This window comes from Diceros bicornis, chromosome 5 (assembly GCF_020826845.1).
Source record: "Diceros bicornis minor isolate mBicDic1 chromosome 5, mDicBic1.mat.cur, whole genome shotgun sequence".
Classification (NCBI taxonomy): Eukaryota; Metazoa; Chordata; class Mammalia; order Perissodactyla; family Rhinocerotidae; genus Diceros; species Diceros bicornis.
Window position 1 is genome coordinate 71,293,563 of NC_080744.1, and position 21,135 is coordinate 71,314,697.

The 21,135-nt window shown below is 53.7% G+C and overlaps 1 protein-coding gene across 5 annotated transcripts in view; it reads right to left on the reverse strand.

Moving 5' to 3' along the window:
• The window catches only part of RASGRF1 (Ras protein specific guanine nucleotide releasing factor 1), a 110,615-nt gene that overhangs the window by 50,383 nt on the left and 39,097 nt on the right, over window positions 1–21,135 (reverse strand). For 4 of the 5 annotated variants that reach the window (XM_058542202.1, XM_058542205.1, XM_058542207.1 and 1 more), the window contains exons 4-10: window positions 18,758–18,850; window positions 16,342–16,595; window positions 8,998–9,077; window positions 6,660–6,853; window positions 5,989–6,098; window positions 2,439–2,557; window positions 660–820 (exon numbers count right to left, since the gene is read on the reverse strand). In XM_058542202.1, the coding sequence (XP_058398185.1) occupies window positions 660–820; window positions 2,439–2,557; window positions 5,989–6,098; window positions 6,660–6,853; window positions 8,998–9,077; window positions 16,342–16,595; window positions 18,758–18,850 (1,011 nt within the window). The remainder of the gene's footprint in view (window positions 1–659; window positions 821–2,438; window positions 2,558–5,988; window positions 6,099–6,659; window positions 6,854–8,997; window positions 9,078–16,341; window positions 16,596–18,757; window positions 18,851–21,135) is intronic. The other variant, XM_058542206.1, reaches the window with a different exon arrangement.

A 21,135-nucleotide genomic window follows, 5' to 3' on the forward strand; every position in this document is an offset into this window, starting at 1 on the left:
GATGGCATGAGTCAAGGCCCTGGGGTCTCTGAGGAAGCAGGAGGGTGGTCTGAGGTGCTTATTCTCCTCCACCTTTTGGGACGGGCCAGTTAACCAAATGTGTGGGGTCTGATGCAGGGCTGTGTGGTCCTGAGGACAGCTCCTCAGTGCGTGAGCTCCTCAGTGGCCTGCAGAAGCTGCCCGTGCTGTGTCAGTGCTCTTGTGGTGGCGCAGTGAGTGTCTGAGAGGGTGTTGGGAGGGGCTCTGTCTGAGCTCCTTTTCGTTGGAGATGAGAGAAAGGCTCTGGGTGTGGTCTGGCACTCAGCCAGGTGCCAACCTCCCCGCTGCCCCTTACACACACACACACAGGCCTTTTAGGGGCTTGTCTAGACTCCCCCGGCTCCTCTGCCCCAGCACCCCGCTGTGGGGGGCTCCTTTGGGGGTCTTAATACCCACCTTCCCACTTCCCATAGTTTCTCTAGTAGAAAATCAGTCAATGGCCTGCTCATTCCAACCCGCTGTCAGACCAGGGTGCATGTGTGTATACTCACGTTTCTCTGACACCCTAGTCATGATCTGTGCCCATGGTCAGGGTCAGTCAGGACCCCTGTGGTCAGGGCAGTGCCTGCCATGAGCCCCTGGACCTCCAGCCTTGGCAGCTCCTCCTCTGCAGGCCTTACCTTGGTCAGGTGGAGTTTCCCGCCAGAGCCTCTGGTACAGATAATCAGATGCTTAGAAAATAGGAAGCATTGTCGCTCGCCCTCTTTCTTTAGGGACAGAGACCCCAGGCGCCCCCTGGTGATCTTGCCCTTTTCAGACATGGGCACCTGGATGAGGGAACCTGTGGACGGAGGAGAGAGACCCTGAGCCCATCTCCTGGGATGATCCTTCCCCTCTGGGCCGGCTCTGAAGTTGAACGTGGGATTGCAATGCCAGCGCCAGTGGCAGTGGGACAAGCACCCCTAGTTCCTGGTGGCAAACGTGCACCTTGGACACTCCCTTCAGTGCCTCCTCAGGGCCAGATGGCAGGGGTAGGGGGTGGGGGATGATCAGAGAAGCTCCACACAGGACCCCTCGACCTCCCAGCCAGGGCCAGGGCCTTGGCAAGCAAAGGAACCCTAAAGGGCACGGCCCATGTGGTGAGAATGCAGGGTGGGGTTGAGGTCTGGGGGGTGGCAGGAAGCTGAACAAGTGGTGGGCTGGCTCTGGCCCAGAGGGATTAACCAGATGCATTGCACACCTGCTTCCACCTGCAGCCATGGCAGACATCACCAATCAATCACTGCACACTTTGGTGCAGAGCCCAGACAGAGCCTCCCCATCCTCAACACAGTGCTAGGAAGGCATTACCGGGCAGAGCAGGTGTCTGTGATGAACCCATTCGCCATCCCTACTCTGGCCCCCCCACCCCTAATACATGTGCCACAGGCCTCCTTTCCCTCGCTCACTTCAACAGCTCCTCCCTGGTGTCAGGATTCAGGCGTTCAAGGCCTTTCAGCGGCCTGGCTCCTGCACATCTCCTCCTGCCATTGTCTCCCTCCTCTGCCCCAAACCTAGTTCTAGGTCAACCTGCAGTTCCCTGAATGCTGCTCTTTGGCCTGGAAAGCCCTTCCTTCACCCCATCTTCCCTGTGAACTCCTACCTATCCTTCAAGACTTGACTCCAGTGATTCCTCTTCAAGAAGCCCTCCCTGACTCTCCCTGGTCCTGTTCTGGGCCACGCCTCTGCCTCTTGCCTACGTCCATCACTGCCTGGGACCCTTTCCCGAATTTGTCTCTTCATGACTCTCTTCCGCACAGTCTGCTTCTGGAGAGTGGGGCAGTGCCTATTCTGGAGGGCAGGGACCCTGGAGCCCATGTTGGCCTGGCATAATGTTGGAAGTCAGTCCCCTCAGCCACAGAGAGCCTCGAGCTGCCCCTCTCACCTGGCTGTGCCTCTCAGACACTGCTCCCAAGGCGTGTGGAGGCTGAGGCTGAGGGAAACCTTCTCCCTGTGAGAGGCACTGTGATCGTGGCCTCCCCCAACAGGCCAAGGATGATGAGCAAGGGACAGAGGGACTGACCCACGCTGAGTTCCTCTCGGACGCTAAAAATACTTGTGATTCACGGGGCCGATCGGTATCTGTCCTCATCCTTCACCCCGACTTCTCCCCAAAAAGGACATGTCAGTGTTTACTGTGACATATGACAGACAAACCCAGGCCATCTGGGAAGAGTTATGTTTACATCTGGAGAGGAGGAAACTGTGAAAACCAATAATATCTGCATCTATATGTATAGCTCCCGACGTCTACATAGCGCTCTCACATTCCTCCAGCAGCCCCGGAACACTCTGCAGTCACGCTGGCAGGTTTTGGCACCTGGCAGCCAAACCAACTGGTGGTGCCCCTGAGGGCCACCTGCCTCCCGCTCCTGGGCCCCCCTGGGCAGGGCAGGGGAGGCAGGGCACAGAGGCCATACCTTGTCTCACAAAGGTCTGGCTGGTGTCCAAAAGGATCTCACAGCCTTCGATGATCATGCGCTCGATGGCTAGGTTTTTCCGGATGTTCTCTGTCTCACTTACTTCGTCGTGCATTATCCTGCGGGGACAGGAAATAAGTCAGAGACAGGCTGCCCCCACTCTCAGGGAGGTGGGAATGCCGGGCCTCCGGGGAGGAAGAAAGGCTGCACCCAGGATTCTCAGGTGGAGCCTGCAGTCACGAAGGGGTACACAGCACGCATCTACTGAGTGCCCGCTGTGTGCCAGGCACTCTACAGGCATGATCTCGTTTTATCCTTCTGACAGCCCAAGGAGGCAGATGTTCTTATTTCCTTTTCTTATGGAGAAAAGGAAGTGGAGGTTAACAGTCAGGAAGCAGGTCTATCATTTAACAGTCGGAACCACCTGGGACAGAGTTGGCAGAATTGGAGGAAGACGGGCGTACAGGAGACATCCTTGTTCGTTACCCCGCCCCTCATCCCGCTTTAGTGCCATCCTAGAACAAACCAAGTTCATTCCTGCCTCAGGGCCTTTGCAGTTGAGGTTTCCTCCCCTTGAATGCTTATTATATGGTTGTTTCCTTAATGTTTGGGTTCTGGAATGGCTTATTTTTGGAGTGCCTGGCAATCCAGCTGGCTCAGGGAGAGTCTGACTTCAGTTTACTTCTGTAGGCTCCGGCAAGTCCGGGGGGGAAGCAGAACACAGTTTATCTCTTTATTTGAGAACACCGACAACTCTATTTGTCCCAGTTTTGACTGCCGCAACACCACTCCTCTCCAGGAGATGGCGCCATTTAACTGCTTTTTAAAAATAGCATTGGTGGGAAAAGATGGGTGAGTTGCCAACTTTGCTAAGAGCCTCAGTGGGTTTCCAGGAGTCTTAGGAAGGAAGTAATTTTTGGGGGGCGGGGGATCTGGAAAGAATACCCCACCTACTCCGAGAAAAGCACAAAGCCTCCTATTTGTCTGAAATTCGCAATTAAGACCACCAAGAGGGCTGGTTAATATATGTGTGTCTGACAAAGTTCTCTCATAGACATGATCCCATTTAAACCCCATAACAATGAGAGGCGACACTGGTCAAGCTGGATCTGCGATGAATGGAATCAGCATGACGTTGAGGAAATTACTGAACCCCTCTGATCCTCAGTCTCCTCATCTGTAGAACCTTGGGGTGAGGATGGAAGACAATGTATTTCATGCGCTGAGCTCACGCCTGGCACGTCAGGTGCTTGAATAAAAGTAGTGATCGCTGTTGCTATTCTCACTGGTTGCAAAAGTGTTATTATAAAAAAATATGATTATCTGTCATTTTTTCTGGTTATCACACTGGGACATCGAGACAGGGTCTCTTCCTTAGGAGCCTCGGCCCCCCTCCCAGCAGTGCCCTTCTCAGAAGCCCATGCCCCAGCCCTCCTCTGGAAGGGACGTCCGACAGAGAGGCACCTTTCTGGGATATGCTAGTCCCCTGGGCAGGGATTCATTTTTGGAAGTAGCCAACAATAATCCAAACCATTTCTTTTGATGAGGATGGGGATGTCGCTGAGGAGGGCTGCATTTGCTAAACAACAAGGGGGTGATTCCAAAGCAGCAGCACTAGTTTTGCTGTTAGACACGTGCAAACTGCAGCTGCTCAGGATGAGTGCCAGCCCCGGCTGGGGTTTGTGTGGGGGGCCCACGCTGCACACGCAGCTGGGGAGGCTCTGGGAAGGCAATGCGAGTTTCCAGAGCCCAAGGCTGGGTGATCAGTGAGGCTGGGAGATAGGGCTCAGGAGAAAAGGCAGGGCAAAGGCCAGGGGCAGGAGAGCGCCAGCCCGCAGGGGGCAGTGTTTCTGAGCACAGCCAGGGAGGGCCAGTTATCTGATTCTTCCTGCCAGGGCTGGGTGATCTCCATGGGAGGGTGAGAGGAGGATGAAAGGGCTGTTGTCATGGCGACAGGAAAACCCTCTTCTGAGCGGGGAGGGCCGGGTTCAGGGCCAGGTGCAGGTGATCAGGTGGCACAAAGGAAGAGCTGGCTGGGGGAAAGGGGATAGGGGTCTTAGACCAAATACTTTGGCACCCACGTGCCACCTGTACCCCTGCCTGCACCTGGACAGGGCGTCCTACAGTGATGAGGAGCCCCACTGCCTCACTGGAGCCCCAAGTCTTCTCCTTGGGGAGGATTTGGCTCCTTGGCCCATGAAAGGCCTGGGTCCCCACCCCCCAATGGTTCTGTTAGTCTGCAATCACACCCTGATTACATCCTCTCCCTGACCCTCCACCCTGAGCCCTGTGCCCTGCCCTCGTCCAGCCTGGTCCTCCCTCTGCCCAGCTGGGAGCCGTGGCCTGACTGGCTGCCCCTTGCTGGCCTCGGGAAGCCCTTTAGGGCACTGAGCGGTTCGCAGAGCCCCGGGCAGGGCTGGGGGCTGGACCCCACACACCACAGACCGACCCTCCTTTGCAGCTCCTGGCAGCCCATCACTGGTACAAGGCCCTCCTTGTCTCTTGGCCTCCACATGGTGCAGACCCCAGGGCTCTGCCCTTGGTTTGCATCTCGTTCCTGCCTAAACTCACTCCCCTGGTGATCCCACCAGTCCTGTGACTTTAAATACCATCTCCGAGTTGATGACTCCTCAATGTCCCACTCCCCTAAACTCCAGAGTCAAACCCCCTACTCCCTCCTTGTCGTCGCCACCACTGCTGTCCATCTCAAGTTCCACGTGCCCCCAGGAAAGCTCCAGAGAAGCAAGCAAGACTTTCCTCCACACCTGCCCCTCTGGCAGCCTTCTCCATCGAGGTTAACAGCAACTCCATCCTTCTGGTTGCTCAGCCAAAACCTCTGGAATCACCCTTGACTCCAATCTTCTCTCTCCCCACATCTACTCCATCAGAAACTCCTGTTGGTTCCATCTTCAAATACATCCAGAATCTGACCCTCCTTGTCCCCCCCAACTGCCTCCACCTGGTGCAGGCTGCTGTCAACTGCTGCCTGGGCTGTTGTAGGTGCCTCTCCCTGGTCCCTTTGCATCTGCCCCAGCAGAGGAAGTTTCCCCCTGTGCTTTGGGGACTGAGAGAGGGGCAGGTGAGGGCCTTGACTAGAGGGCTGGGGCCTCTGACACTGGATAAGCCCACGACCACCACCTGCTGTTGACCGGAGCCTCAGGCACACGCAGGCAGGTGGCCCAGGACCCCCCTGGGGCTCTTACAGCTACAGGTTTTGACAAATTGACACTGGAGAACAGAAGAAATGGGTAGAGAGTGTCTGCAAGCCCCTGGGCAGATCCCTGTCCCAGGTGATGGGCCCATATGAGAGCCCAGGGCCTTCCCGGGACCCCAGCTCTGCCAGGGACGGCACCCCACCCGGTGCCCACTTGGGCTTGAGCCGTAAACTCCTCAGGCTGCTCCAGGGACTCTGGCTCCAGAGGGGGCAGGCTGTGCTCCTCCCTCGGACTCCTAACCTGAACATGAGCGTTTACCATCTTGGGCTCGGCACACTCCCGCGGGGGCGGCCTCAGCCCGGGCTGCCCACGGCGGGGCCCGGGAGCCGGCTCACCTGGACAGCTCCTCCAGTTTGGACTTGGCGTAGTCCAGGCTGTTGCGCTCAACGTGCTCGTGAGGCGTGTGGGCCAGGAGCTCGTGCAGCGTCAGGATGTACCTGGGGATCTGCGGTGGGAGGGGCAGGGAGACAGGGACAGAGGCAGGGATGGAGCAAGATGGAGGGACGGGGGACGGGCAGGAACAGAGACGGGGAGAGGCAGTGATGAAGCAAGAGAGAGAGAGACAGACAGAGCAGCACCACAGAAGGACAGAAAGAGAGGGAGAGCGTGGTTCTCTCAGCTCCGAGGACCCCCAGGAGGAGGGCTGAGGAAGGACCCGTGCTCTTCCAACCTCAGACTGTAACCTGAGAGGCTCTGCCCCTCAGCAGGCAGGATCTGGAGGTGGGCTCAGGACCAGGAGGGACAGGGCCCCCGAGGGCCGTCTCCAGCAGCTGCCCCCTCACCCGCTCTGCGGAGCTGGACAGGCCTGCGGTCAGCCAGGGTCGGGTGGCTCTAACCCCATTCTCCAGGCAGCCCAGAGCTGGGCCTGTTAGGGCCTGGCCCGTCCGGCCGTGGCCTCCTCCGGGGGCCCCTGGTGCCTCCGGGTGTGGCTCCCTCCCAGCTGTGGTCCTCACTGCCCGGGCCCGGGGCCCCCCCGCGCGCCCTGGCGGACGGGACTGGGCGCCACCTGGAACATGGGGTAGGTGAGGAACGTCTCCAGCGTCCTCTCCTCACAGTCGGGCTTGGCCTCGTAGTGCTTCAGCAGCTTGTCGAAGTCGCGGTTCTGCTTGCAGTGGGCCAGGATCTGCAGGCTGTACTGGTGGTTGCGGACGAACTCCTGGTAGATGTTGAGCATGGGCAGCAGGATGTCGAAGAGGTCGGCTGGAAGGAGGCCGGGGCTCAGTGGGTGTGGGGCACCCGCAGCTCGCTCAGCCAGCCCAGGAAGGGAAGCGCCGGGCTCAAACCCTGCCCCAGAGAGACCCTGCCCTTGGGGACGACTCTGGCACCAGGGCCAGATAGGTGGCCCCACACGTGCATTGGGACCAGGTCAGACTCACAGATGTTGAGAGACGGGGCCCCGCCTAGTGTGACACTTGTGACCGGAGGGTCAGAGAACGGAGGTGTAGTGGGTGCTGTGGTGTGTTCCCTGACCCCCTTCAGGAACCAGGCACCAGGCGTGCTGGTGGCCCATGGCTCTCAGCTGCGTCCTCCCCCACCGGGAACCGCTCCCAGCAGAAGGAAGCCGCCTTGGACAAGTCGTGCCCCACCCCACGGGGGGCCAGGTGAGGGGGTAAAGGCCGGCCCCCTGCCACAGTTTGGGAGATTTCTGAAGGGCCACCCCAGCCCCGGAGCTTCCATGGAGTGGGCTGAGGCCCCTGTGGTAAATGCACTGCAGCCCTGCACCCCTTCTGCCCTGGCTCCCCCACGGTGTCACGCTGAGGGCTCCCCACGAGGCCTCCCTCCCAGACTGTCCCACCTGTGACAGAAGTGACCCATCCAAGGTCACAGGGTGAGTCAATAGTGAGCCTGGAACCTGGTCTCCTGACTCCCCCATTCCAGGGCTTCCCACCACAGGACACACCCTCCTGAGTGTCTGTCCCTTCACCAGTCTGTCCCTTCGTCCGTCAGTCCATCCTGGTCCTTCCGGACCACCCCAGCTCTATACCCTCCGGTTCAGTGAGGGGGCTCCCCTGCTGGCCCACTCTGTCTCAGCCTCCTGGGGATATAACATCCTGTCCTCAGCCCCCGAAAGCCTCCAATCTCCCCAAACCTGTCCTTCAACTCTTGATGTGATGGGAAGGACCCATCGAAACCTCTGCTTACAAACCCCATAAAAAAGACAAACATGCTTTCCTCGTAATAAACCCACGTGGAGCTCCCACACAGGGCACCGACCACCCAGTGGACAGCCGTCCACATCAGCTACGGAGAGTGCAGACCCCGTCTTTCTGGGCCCGCTTCTTAGTGTGACCGGGAAGGAAAACAGGGGTCTCTGACTTGAGAAAATCTAAACAAGTGCCCACCCCCTGGAAGGCTCCATGGTCTGAGGGCAGGGAGCTCTGCAGAGCCTTGTCTGGCCTCAGTTGTCCCTTCACCTCCTGGAGCCTGTCCCCTCCTCCCCATAGTGGAGGTGACACCAGTACTCACCTTTACCTATTGAATTAAGAAAGTGAACAAAAAAAGGTCACGCCCAGTGTGGGAGAGGCGGGGGGGCAGCTGCCCCTGTAGGGAGGACAGCACTCCATGGTTAGGGCGGTGCAGTCACTCGGAGGGCAGCAAGACTACGTACGGAGCGGAGCCTTTCACATGTTTAGACCCTTTGTTTCAGTCTTCCACTTTTGGAAACCTATCTCAAGGAAATACTCTCCAATATGGAGAAAACTGTGTACGAGAGATGATTATTTCTTGTAACAAAAACTTGAAAGAACTTGAAGAGCCAATGATGGGAGACGGCTGCATAGAGATGGCACGCTTCACGGGGTACTGGAGCATTACACAGCTATCAAAAAGCAGGCTTTCAGCACGAGAAAACACTTATGCTATAATGTTAATAAAAGAAAAACCCACAGCAAGATTCAAATTCTATATTCAGTATGTTTGCGATTATGTAAAACGGGAAAAAAACCCCAAGATATATGCATAGAAAAAATTGGAAGAAAACACACCAAAGTGTTTATAGTGGTTATCTTTGGGAAGCAGAACTATAGTTGATATTTTTAAACATTTTCTACTTTTCTAGATTTTCAAATTTTCTCAAATGGGTATGTATATATTATTTTTAAAAGGGAAAAGTGGATAAAAAACTAAAAATACATATCACTTCCTCCTAGAAATATAGCTTTTGCCAACTTGTCTTTCCACTTCTGCTCCCTCTGAGGGAGTCTGTGGGTTTTTAAAGGACCACTCTATTATGCTCTGAAGGACGCAAGGGCCTCCAGCCTGGAGGGGTGGGCCCTGGAGAGGGACTTCTCAGGTCGGGGGTGGGCAGGAGGGGCTGGGGACCTCTGTGAGGGCTAGCTACTCACCCAGGACCAGTGTGGGCCAGCTGGAGATGCGGGCCTTCAGGCCTTGGTAAAAGATCTGGTGCAAAAACATGATGGTCTCGCTGAAAGAGAAAGCACAGGGTAGGCTCCGGCCAAGGGAGTTCCTAGCCCTCCGGGGGGCCCCTGCCCCCAAGTCCAACAGAGCCGAGGGGCCCCTGGGGAGAGGGCAGGGGCTGCTACTGCCCAGGGGACTCCAGCAGCCAATCCCTTTCCCAAGTGAGACCTTATGTGAAAACCCATCAGCGGATGGACTATCTAATCTTTGGGCCCAGTGCAGAAGGAGCATGTGGGGTCCCTTGTTAAAAAATGATTAAGAATTTCAAGATGGTGACAACAGAGCATTAAACCAAGCGTAGGCTCTTCTAAGCACGGGGTTGCACACCCATGAAGCCGGCAGAGGAGGGGAGCTGCCCATGCCCCCTCAAGCCCCCACCTGCTGGGGGTGCCCCTGAGGGCTCTTGGAGGAACCCAGGGCTCTGGAGAACATGGAGTAAAAGCCACTGAGGATGTGAAAAGATCTAGGGCTTGAGACCCACAAATAGCGGGGCTCTAATCTGCCTTATGCCCCTTCCCAGCTGTGTGACTTTGAGCAAGATGCCTAACATCTCTGAACCACAGGTCCTTCTGTGTAAAACATGAAAGTGAAATGAGGTCACTCCTGCGGGGCTACTCATGTGCCCAGTGCATAGAAGATGCTCAGCAAGTTAGCTCTCTACCACCCCCTTGTTTGGGAAAAGTTAGAAAAGCAAAAATCTCAGAGTCTTCCGAGGCAGCACGCACCTGCTTTGCCACCACCTGACGTGCTCTGGGGAGCATGCATTCTCACTGGAAGCTTAGCAGGGGCTGGGAGATGGGCCTCTGAGCACCCCCAGCAGCCTTGTTTGCCTTGGCTCCCCTTCCGGCACCCCCTTCCCTGCCCACTGCTCCCCAAGCAGCCGGCCCAGAGCACAGCGAGTCTCTTCTCCCAGGACGAGCTGTGAGCACTTCTGCTCCTTCCTGCAGCCCCCTTCCCTCTCCTCCCATGTTCCTCCTCTGCTCCTGCTCATCACCCCCACCTCCTAACCCCCTGGAGACCCGGGAGCTTCCTCAACGTGTCTGGCGCTTGAACCAGACAGGGGAAGCCAAATGGACTCTGTTGTGCACCCCACTTACGGACAGGAAAACTGAGGCCCCAGAGCAAGAGTGAGCCTCCCAGGAGTCGGGGGCAGCCCAGCCTCTGAGCCTGTCTGCCCTCTCGCTGGAATGCTCTCTGTCTTTCTCTGCCATGTCCATGGCCCCTCTTTGGTTACACTCTGCGGTGTGCTCTCTGCTCCCCACTCTCTGTGCTGTCCCAGCACTTCGTCTGGCTGGTGGAGGCGCCTGGTGTCCCCACCTGGGGGAGCTGCCATTGGGTGCTGTCCCGTCTCCCAGCAGCCTGTGCCCTGACAGCAAACCCCTACGCTGGAGTCTGCCTCTCTCAGTACAAGGGCAGGGGGTGGAAGGTGCTGAGTGCGCACAGAGACGCCCCTGAGCGGCGAGGCACAGGCCTGTGGGTGGCAAAGCCTGGGGCCTCATGCACAGAGGGGGCCCTGAGAGGCAGGGGGCTCCGGGACCCCAGAGGGGTTTGAAGTGTCCTGTGCACTTGCACTCTGCAGAGAAAGCAGGCGGGGAGCAGAGAAAGAGGGCGTGAGGGAGAAAAGAGGGGATGGTTGAGAGAAACGGCGTGGGGGGAGGGAGAGGTAGGAAGACAGAGGGAGAGAGAGAACAGACACAACACTCCAGGCTGAAGAGCAAAGCCTGGAGCCCCATTATAACCACAGGATGTACAGAGGGGAAGGAAGACTTATCAAGACTGAAACCAGTGAGAACTTAAATCCAAGTAGAGGAAACTGTCGAGTTCTCATTCCGGAGTGTGGGTCCTATCATTATGGTGAATTGTCCGTTATCTCCCTAAAGTCCCAAGAGGATGGGCCCCTCTAGGTGTGACGACACAATGATTTCTGCACTAGGGGCCCCACCTGATCGCTGAAGTCACTTTCAATTTTTCAGGCAGCAATTCCCCTACAGAATGACCCTTGACAAGGCTGGTTTCTATTGGTCTGTGGCCCCTGAACTAGTTTGTTGAATGGATAAACACGTACCAATTTTAAGAACTTTGGTAGTCCACATGTGAAGACCCTTTGAAAAGTTCAAAAGCAAGAGACCAACCCCAGGGGTGCATGAGAGTGCACAGAGGGAAGAACATCTGACCTGAGGTGGGGCAGTATGGAGGCTGGAGGACTTTCAGGGGGTCTTGAGGGGGCCAGGAGGCTCTGGACAGCCCTGAGCACTGCCACAGTGAGACTCAGGGAAGCCATTCCCAGGCAGCTCCAGCAGACAACTGCTCAGGATGCACTGGCGAGGAAACAAACCTTCCTAAATTCCAATACTGCACAGACTTGTAGAATAGCATACTAGGAACATCATAAGCTAGGACTATAAAAATACAGTTGATGAAGCCTCCATTTTTAAAGTATAAACTGTGGGGATTTCACCTGTAATCCTACTACTCAGAAACTACCATTGTTACCCTTCTAATGAGAAAAAAAAATCTCATTTGATCTGCTTCTAAAAAAGTCATTGTTAGTGCTTTGGTTGTACATTTTTCCTATGTATTGGCCACTTGAATGTCTTCTTTTGGGAATTGCCTAGTCATGTCCATTTACTATTTTCTCTCTCGTTAATTTTAAATAACTGTATATATTAAGCATATAATCTAACATACACGTCGTAGATATTTTTGCTCAGCTTTGCCCATGGATTGTGTATTTGTGTTTTTGAAGTTTTTCCATTTTGCCTTGTGAGGTCTGTCACTTTCTTTCTGCTTTCTGCCTTGGGCGTCACGCCTCTCCCCACTCCTAGATCGTGGCATACACGCTCACCTATATTTGACTTTATTGTTTCATTTTTACATCTAAATATTCAACTAGAGTTTACTTTGGTGTAAGATGTGAATAAGAGATATAAACGTGATCTTTCCCCAGTTTGGTTAGCCGATTGCCCAATTCCACTTACCAAATACGCCAGCTGTTTCCACTGCTTTGCTAGGCTGCCTTTTCATTGTTGCTAAATTCTCAAAATTCTTAAGTCTGTTTCTGGATTTTCTATCTTACTTTGATGGTCTAGGGGTCTATTCCGGCACTACTCTCAGGCTGTTTCCACTACTTTTTAAATATATTTATAACCTTTATAATATATTTTAATTAAAGTAGGGAATGTTTCTTTCATTGCTCTTTTTTGAGAACATTATTCTCTATTTATATGTATTTATTCCTTCATTTGAACTTTAAAATCATTTTGCTAGGCTGTTCTTTGGTTGACATTACATTAAATTTATAGACTATTTGGAGTGAAAATGGCATCTTTATGATATGAAATCTTTCCACCCAGGACACTGGCCCACTCCCTGTTTTGTACAACCTGCAAGCTTAGAAGGACTTTTAAATTTTTAAATGGTTTAAAAAAAATCTAAAGAATATTTCGTGATATGTGAACATACGTGAAATTCACATTTACATTTACGTTTTCCATAAGTCAAGATTTGTTGGAACACAGCCACACCTATTTGTTTATCGATTGTCTATGACTGCTTAGCTTCAGCAGAGACCGTATGGCCCACAAGGTCTAAAATATTTACTATCTGGCCCTTTACAGAAAAAGTTTGCTGATCCCTACTCTATGTGAGTGGTGTCGCTGAACTGTGCAGTGCACAGCTGGTGCAGCTGTACTCTACGGCCCTGTCCCTACCCACAGCAAGCTTACAGTTCAGTGGGGGACCCAGACACAAAAGAAGTCATTATGTAAGCGTGACGAATGCTGCACAGGGGCAGCACGGGGGCTCTGGGTGCACACAAGCAGGGGACATGAGCCAGCAGTGGCAAGGGACATGGGGGGTGTCAGGGACATGCCATCCAAGGAAAGGTGTGAAGAAAGAGGAGGAGATAGCTGTTGGAAGGAGAGCTGGTTGGAAAGAATGTTCCAGGGAGAGGAAGAGACCTGTCTGCAGACACACTTGTGAAGTGCTCATTTTGCCTGGTTCCTTCCCTGAGCCCAGAAAGGGCCGTGCCTCGCCCAAGGCCAGTCCAAGGGGGACAGGGCAGAACCTGCCCCACCCTCTGCCCTCCGCACGTTGCGTTACTCATCATGAGTCCAAGCGGCTGCCCCTCCTCACTCCCCAGCCCGGGCAGACATGACGAACTGATCACGGCCTGCTCTCCACTGAGTCTCATCATCCTTCTCAACCCAAGGGTCCAGGCAGCCACTGCCAATCAGTCAGAGCGGACATCAAGATGCAAACCATCTGCCACTCGGGCGGGATGCCGCTCGTCATGGACAATGCCTGCGGTGCCCAGCACGCATCGCTGGGCATGGTTTTTATTAAAGGGAAATTGCACAAGTCTATAAGCTTATTGTTTTGGCTAAACAAAGCCTGTTGCAGATGTTTAGTTCACAGATCTTTCTTCCCCGTATTTGAGAAGCACAGAATTAATCCCCTCCCAGCTCTGCAACATCCTTGATGAATCTGCCAACCTGGAGAGAGGCCTCTCTCTTCCCAGGGACCTCTTTTAATGAGCTCCAGCAAATGAAATCACCAAATTAGCATCAGATTTCTAATGTGGCTGTACATTTCAGCCTAAAAGCAAATCCAGGGGAAAGCTATGTGTGAAAATGCCTTCTAATAAGTGGGCTGGCAGCCTCTGCCCCTGGCTTGTGATACACAGATCTTTGTGCTGTGGTTGGAGGCAGGGCAACCTGGGAGGTTCACATCCTGGGTCCTGTCTCCACAGCGCTTACACGGTAAGTGGGAAGGCCAGGCTCACACACAAGGGAAAGTTCTCTAACAGAGAGAGCATGCATGCCAAGACCCTTGCTATAGTGAGCCACACTCTGGGAGCAGGGAGTGGCAGTAAGGAGGATGGAGGTCAGCGGAGAGGACTTCAGCCCATTATTTACCAGGGCAGCAGGGGAAGCACAGGCCTTAACAAGAAAGAGCTGGGTAAAAATCGCAGCCCATTCAAACTTGCTGTGTGTCCTTGAATACATCCCGCAACCTCTCTGAGGTCCAGCCTCTTGGGGCATCTCTGAGGAATGGAAACCATGCAAGTCAAGTGCTTACAGAGAGCCTGGCACAAAGCAGTTCCCACAAAGCACCAGCTTAAACGTAGTGAGTACAGTCTAAAACGTTCAATCCTACAAAGTGCTGGGAGGGGTCGTCATAAGGTTAATGAAAAAATACTTTAGCTGTTCTTTATGCTCACAAAAAGCAAAGAGGCTAAGAGAGTGAAGCTTACGCTGTACCCAATGGACCATATAGTGAGGTGAGAATGGTCACAGGACAGTCACTTTCTAGCTCTTTCCATCCCCATCCTGGGCCCCAGGGGAAGGAAAGACCTCCAGCCTGCTCCTGTTTGCGAACAGGGGCCCGAGTGGAGGAGAGAAGCCAGTCGCATCAGATTTGCATCCATTGATATGATCATTGGTTTTTCTTACTTACTATAGTGAGAAAACACAGTAAAATATATTGATTTTCAATGTTGAACCAGCCTCACATTCCTGGGATAAATTCTACTTGGTCAGGATGTATTATCCTTTTAATATATTTGTGTATTCAGCCTCTTGTTCTTGAAAGCCTTCCATTTCAGGGCGGTCGGGAGCACAGCCACACCTGCAACCATACTGGAAATGCAATTCCCCGGGCTCCACCCAGACCCACAGATGGAGAAACCCGGGGTGTGGCCCAGGACTCTGCACTCGTGTCTGAGGATCTGTGAGTCCAGCTGAGCTGTCCAGACTTTGCTCAGGAAGGAACAACTTCCTCCCACTTTTCAGCCAAATTTCACATCACTGAGCCTAAAAGAACCAATTGTAGTTTTTAGAGTAAATGTTACCTGATTTCACAACAAGATAATATCTATTTTCTTTGTTTTAGCCAGTGAATAAAAGCACTTATGTAATGTTTAAAAATTGAGTCCAACACGTATGTTAAAAAGCAACATTGTAAGGCCTGTGATTCAGAGTTTCTTGAAGATCTTACGAGGCCTCCTTCTGCCCACTTGTCTCTCTCTCTCTCGCTCCCTTTCTCTCCACCCCATACTCTGTCCCCTCACTCTGATGCCTGATCTACATCCATGGTGTCAGCCCTGTCCCACCCCAACAACTTTCAGCCTCTCTAGCCCGATCTCTCACCTGGGCATCAGACCCACGTCTGACCCACATGCGCTGCCTCTCCCATCTCCTTCTGGGTGTCTCACATGTCCCTCCAACTTGCCACCCCACACTGGCAGGGAAGGGGGAAAGCGGGGCACAGGGAAAGTGAGCCTGGGTCCTGACACCTATGCAGAGGGCCTGGATGAGGGCTGCTTGGAATTAGCGACATGACTGACTAATGAATATTTTAAAAGAAATGCAGTTGAATGAACATCTAGGGACACATGATGATCTACCTTAACTCCTCAGTGAGAACCATTTGCAAATAGCACTCTGTTCACATGTCTTCCTGTTTGCCACTTTTATCTAGTTCTCTCAATTTTATTACCCACCAAAAAAGCTCATTTATTTAAACCGTTTCCTAAGAAAATCCTTTTAAAACAAGGTTGACAGTAGAAGAGCAGCCATCAGCTCAGCCTTCTGAGGTACACAAACCCTGTATTAATGCCCAGGGTCACCAACTGGGAAAAGTAACTTCTTTTATACGGTACATGGGTAGGGTGGTACGGAGAAGAACTTAAAAGCCTAAGAATTCTAAATCTGAACCTGGCCTCCGGGTCATTATGACGGTATCAGGGTAGAAGAATGGAACACACTGAGCTTTTTGTAGCTTGATTCATAACTCTTAAACATTTAAACTGGGGTTTCTTGACCTCGGCACTACTAACTTGTGGGTGGAATAATTCTCTGTCGTGGGGACTGTCACGTGCACTGTAGGATGTTTAACAGCATCTCTGGCCTCTACCCACTAGGTGTCAGTAGCATCCCCTAGCCCCAGCCAAGTTCTGACAATTAAAAATGTCCCCAAACATTGCCAAATGTCCCCTGGGGGGCAAGACTGCCCCAGCTGAGAACCACCACTTTAGAATATGCTATGGGGGCCTCCATCTGTACTCCTGCCCAGATCCTCAATTGTTGGGGCTGTGGCTTCTAAACACGTGACCTTGGCAACTTCCTTCCTCTCTGGGCCTCAGTTTCCTCATCTGCACTTGGTGGGAACTAGATGGGGGCTTGCATCAAAACTCGGCTCATTGCCCATTAGTTCCTTCTCCCTGCCTTGGCCAAATGCTCCGAGGTGGGGCCAACCTTTGGGGTGCTCACCTGTTCAGGAAGATGCTGCTGACGTCGTCGTGAGTGATGGGAGGCTTCTTGGAGCTGGCGGCCATGCGCAGAGGGCGCAGGAAGTTGTTGACAAGGATGTGCAGCTGCTGCACGTACTCGGCCTCGGCCTCCAGCATGCTGAAGACCACCTGGTTCCTCTTTCGCATGCTGTCGGCGTGCGGCGACCGGATGTAGTCCTGGATGATGGTCTTCCACTTGCGCCGGCACAGCCAGCCCCGCAGGAAGCTCTGCACCTGGGCACCGACAGCAGCAGGAGAGGCTCCCATTAGACAGTCTAGGCCTCTCTCGACCCTCCAGGCTGTGAGTGCCCCCAGGGTAGAGACCAAGGCTTTGGCATCCCCCATGCCCGGGTGAAGGGAAGAGAGCTCAGACAAGGACCAGGCCTGGTTCTCTGCCTGCATGGTGCCGGGAAATCAATGCGAACCTCTGAGACAATCTTCCTATCCGTACAATGGAGCTAAGGAGATGACAGCTGGACTCAAACTGTGGTCCACGGACTAGTAGCACCAGCATCTCCCGAGAGCTTGTTAGAAATGCGGATTTCCTGGCCCTGTCCCAGACTTCTGCATTTTAACAAGACCTTCCAGTTTGCTTTAGAAGCATTCTCTGAAGGAGGGAAAGTGTGGCCCCAAGTCTCCATACGGGAGGTGGCTTGAGCACAGAGGGTGGCCAGGCTGTGCTGGGCTCAGCTCACACCTCATCTTATGTAATGACTGGCCTGAAAGCCCAGAAGTTTCAATGAAAGCTCGTCTGGATAGAGGGCGATTATCAAATTGAACAGAGCATGGCAAATTAGTTAATCTCATGCTTGGGCCTCATCACTGCTTCTGAGGACCAGCGTCTGCCTGGAGCCTCTCCTCCTCCCTCTGCGGGGAAATGAACACCGACACTTGACTTGATTGTCTTGGAGTCGGGCTGCTTGGAGTCACCTCGTTTTGGCAAGAACTTGGGAAAGAGCCTTGATTCACATAGACGCAGAGAATTGTTTTAAGATACACAGGCTTCCAATCAAGGCGCCACCCAGCTCCCTGCCATTCCTGCTTCAGAGCTGTGTGCTAGCTCAGGGTCCACACAGGGAGGGGACCAGGGCACCTGCAGCAAGGGTACCAGGTGGTGCTGGGGTGGGGGGACTGGGGACCCAGGGGTCGCCTGCTAAGGGACCAGGCAGGGGTGCTCATCAAAATCTTATCAGCTGAAAGGGGCAGTGGCCTTGAACAGCAGGTGCAGCCATGTGGGTGCACACTTGCTGGTGGCGGGTTTGCCCTGGAGAGGAGAGAGGCCTGATCTGAGCCCTCACAGCTCTCTTTGAAGACAGGAGGGCTTTCTTGGTGAGGGAGGGGCTTGCTCTTAGGCTCCAGAGGGTGAAAATAGAAGGGACGTGGATTTCAGCTGGTCTTTAACAAAATGTTCCAAGCAGAATGGCTTCTCAAAATGGACCGGGAAGAAATCTAGTGGGGCCATAGCAGAGAAGGAAGGCCAGGGCACCTCTGCCTTGGAGGGGGTTTGGTTTAGACCTGCGTGGCAAATTCCAATGCCTATAGGGGCCTGGCAGGTCCTACAGATGCATGAAGCCGGCCGAGTGGGCACTAACGGGGCAGCACCTCCTCGTCTGGGGCCAACTGTCACCGTGTGTGGGAGGTGGGCCTGGAGCTGCGGGATTCTGCTTTTCCAGGAGGTGGCGTATCCCAGTGACCGAGGATGTGGGCTCTGGACCCTGGCGGCCAGGGTTTAAATGTCACTCTGCAAATACTTAGCTGTGTGACCTGGGCAAGTCACTCTGCCTTTCTGTGCCTCAGCTACCCTATATGTGAAATGCAGATAATAATAAAACCTCAGAGGGTTTTTAGTTAGGAACGAATTAATCTGCATGAAGCTCCTAGAATAGTGTCTGGCACATAGAAAGGGCTTAATGAATGTTAGCTATTTCTGTCTTTGAGAAACCAGAAATCCAGACTTTTATGTGAAATGTTTAGCTTTTAAAGCACTGGCAACAAAAAAAGAAGAAAACAAAAAACACCACGTGGGCCAAAAACCCCAAACACGCTGGTAGGCTGAACATGGCCTGCGGGAGGCCAGTCTGCAGCTTCTGGTCTGGACGGCATTGGGGTCCTTGGATGCTCTCAACAAGTAGGACTCCTCGTCTCTTGGAGCCTCGGTTTTCTCTTCTATAAAATGGGGCGGAACCACCACACCTCACAGGGCAACCAGAAGAAATGGCCTGACAAGGTGCTGATCGGGGTGGGGGCTGTTCGTTCTGTCTCTGGAGCTGAGGTGGGGTGGCATGCCGGGGGGGCAGTGGGACAGTAGGTGGACACTGCCAAACCTGGGCCGTGCCAGGGGGCTCCCTAAAGAGTGCTGGGTGGTGGTTTTGCCAGCCCAGAGAGACGGTACAGACCTTCTTAATTTTCTTGATGTCACTGTCTTCGTCGTTGGGGGTGACGGTCTGGGTGGACTGGATGCGCTCATTGTCCTTCAGCAGGGATGCGATCTGCAAAAGAAACACAGATCAGCTGCCGACAGGGGCTCCGGCGGGCGGAGGCCGCGCCACAGCGTGGTGAGCGAGCAGGGCACCCTGCCTCTTCCTCCCCGAGGGCCAGCGATACCCCAGCTCACGTCCCTCGCTCTGCACGAGGCGGGTGAGCCAGACACGCTCCAGACGTCCGTGAGGCTGTGAGCACTGCACCGAGAAGCCGTCCCCCTGGGTTCTGGCAGCTGGGCTCTGACACCGAGTGACCCTGGGCAAGGCCCTCCCGCTCTCTGGGCTGCAGGCACTCCACCTGTCATTGGGGAGCTTCGGCTTACATTTGTGCTGCTTCTCCCTATGCCCCAAACCATCGGTCCCTTGAGTTTTGGATTTTTACTGTGGTAAAGTAGATGTAAGATAAAATTCACCATTTTAACCAGCTTTACGTGTATAGTTCAGTGGCATGAAGGACATTCACATCATCGTGCAGCCATCACCACCATCCATCTCCAGAACTCTTTTCATCATCCCAAACTGAAACTCTGTGCCCGTTAAACACTAACTCGTCACTCCTCCCCCTCCCCCCAGCCCCTGACAACCATCCTTCTACTTTCTGTCTCTATGAACTTGACTACTCTACATCTAAGTGGAAGCAGACAATCTTTGCTTTTTTGTGTCTGGCTTATTTCATTAGCATACTGTCCTCAAGGTTCATCCATGTTGTAGCACGTGTCAGAATGTCCTTCTTTTTCAAGGCTGAATAGTATTCCATTGTATGGATACACCACATTTTGCTTATCCATTCACCCATCGATGGACATTTGGGTAGTCTCCTTATTTTTTCAAGCAAAACCATGCTGGAACCCCACTATGAAATCAAATAACGGCAGGTGGTTGAGGTGAAGCCCTGCTGGCTTGGCTGCCCCCTCCCTGGGCAGCCCCGACGCACTTCTCTGACCTGGAGCCCTCTTGGGGGCACAACCTGGAAACTGCTGGCTTAGAAAAATGGGACGGCCCTTCGAACGAACATTTAGCTGTCCTAAAAAACCTCCATTTGCCTGATTTGGGGATCAGCGAGGGCAGCACAGCAGCAAGAACAAAACCAAGGGGTGGTGCCCAGGAGAAGGGGTCCTTAGGCCGCACCATGTCCTCTTGGGCCCGGCCCCTTCCCACCTCCCCTGAGGCTGCAAGTCTTTGCTGGGCGCCCTTCACCATGGCGCTGAGGCCTTTGCTGTGAAGATGCTGGTGTTGCCTATTCCCTCTCCCATCTCTGTTGCGAGCTTTGGGGGAAGGACTGTGCTGTCTCATTCACTAATGTGCTCCTGGTGCCTAGATGGGGCTGGGCACTCCACACATACTTGTTGGCTACATAAATAAGGGAATTAAAAAAGAATCAGAGCAACAGCAGCCACAAAAACCTCAACCACAGGAACACGCTGCAGTCACGAAGCCCCACACGTCTAAAGACAGTAGCTCAGGGGACTCTACAGACACCACAGAGCCAGCACCACTCCCTCTTCAGAGCAATGGCTTTGTCCTCTCAAGGCCACTTGCTGAACTGCAGAATGAATGGGCTCTCACAATTGAGCGAATTGAGCACTTTGAAAGCAAAATGGAACAGTTACCCGCTCTCCACTCCCGGGTTGCTAAAATTACCCCGGCCTGTGCTTGAAGAGCGGCTGAAAATATCTAACAGAGAAATATTCAGTGCTGACACGGGTATCCCCGCCCCCTCGCCTTTTTTTGTCAATTCTCTGAGAACATTTGCACATTGAAATAAAGGCTGATTCTTTGATCTGTAGTCTAAAGGGCTGAGGGACACACACACACACAGGCACACGCACGTGCACGCACGCAGGCTCGGGCAGACCTTAGGAATGGGGATGCCCAGGCAACACCCTCACCTTTTCCCTGTTGTTATCACCTCCAAGCCAGCCTGCTTTCTTTGCCAGTTCTGGGATTTGCACACAGTGCCCTTTCCACTTTAGGATGGTGATGTGTGTGTGCACGCGTGCGCATATGCGTAAGCAGTCTGTATGGAAAACTGATGGCGCTCTTCTCAGAGAGAGGCATTCCAGGACATCTACTCAGCAGGGACCAGGGAAAAATGAGATGCAGTCAGGTCAGGCGCTCTGCTCCCTGCACAGGCAACACCGGCAGCCTGGGAGTCTTTATTCAAGGATCAGGCCGGGCGGGCAAAGTTCTGGAGAGCTGTGAGCCTGGAGACCCTACAGGAGTCTTGGGCCCCAGCCCATCTCTGCTAGGAGCCAGGGCCGGGGTGGCGGCAGGAGCCCCAGCCCTGTGAGCTT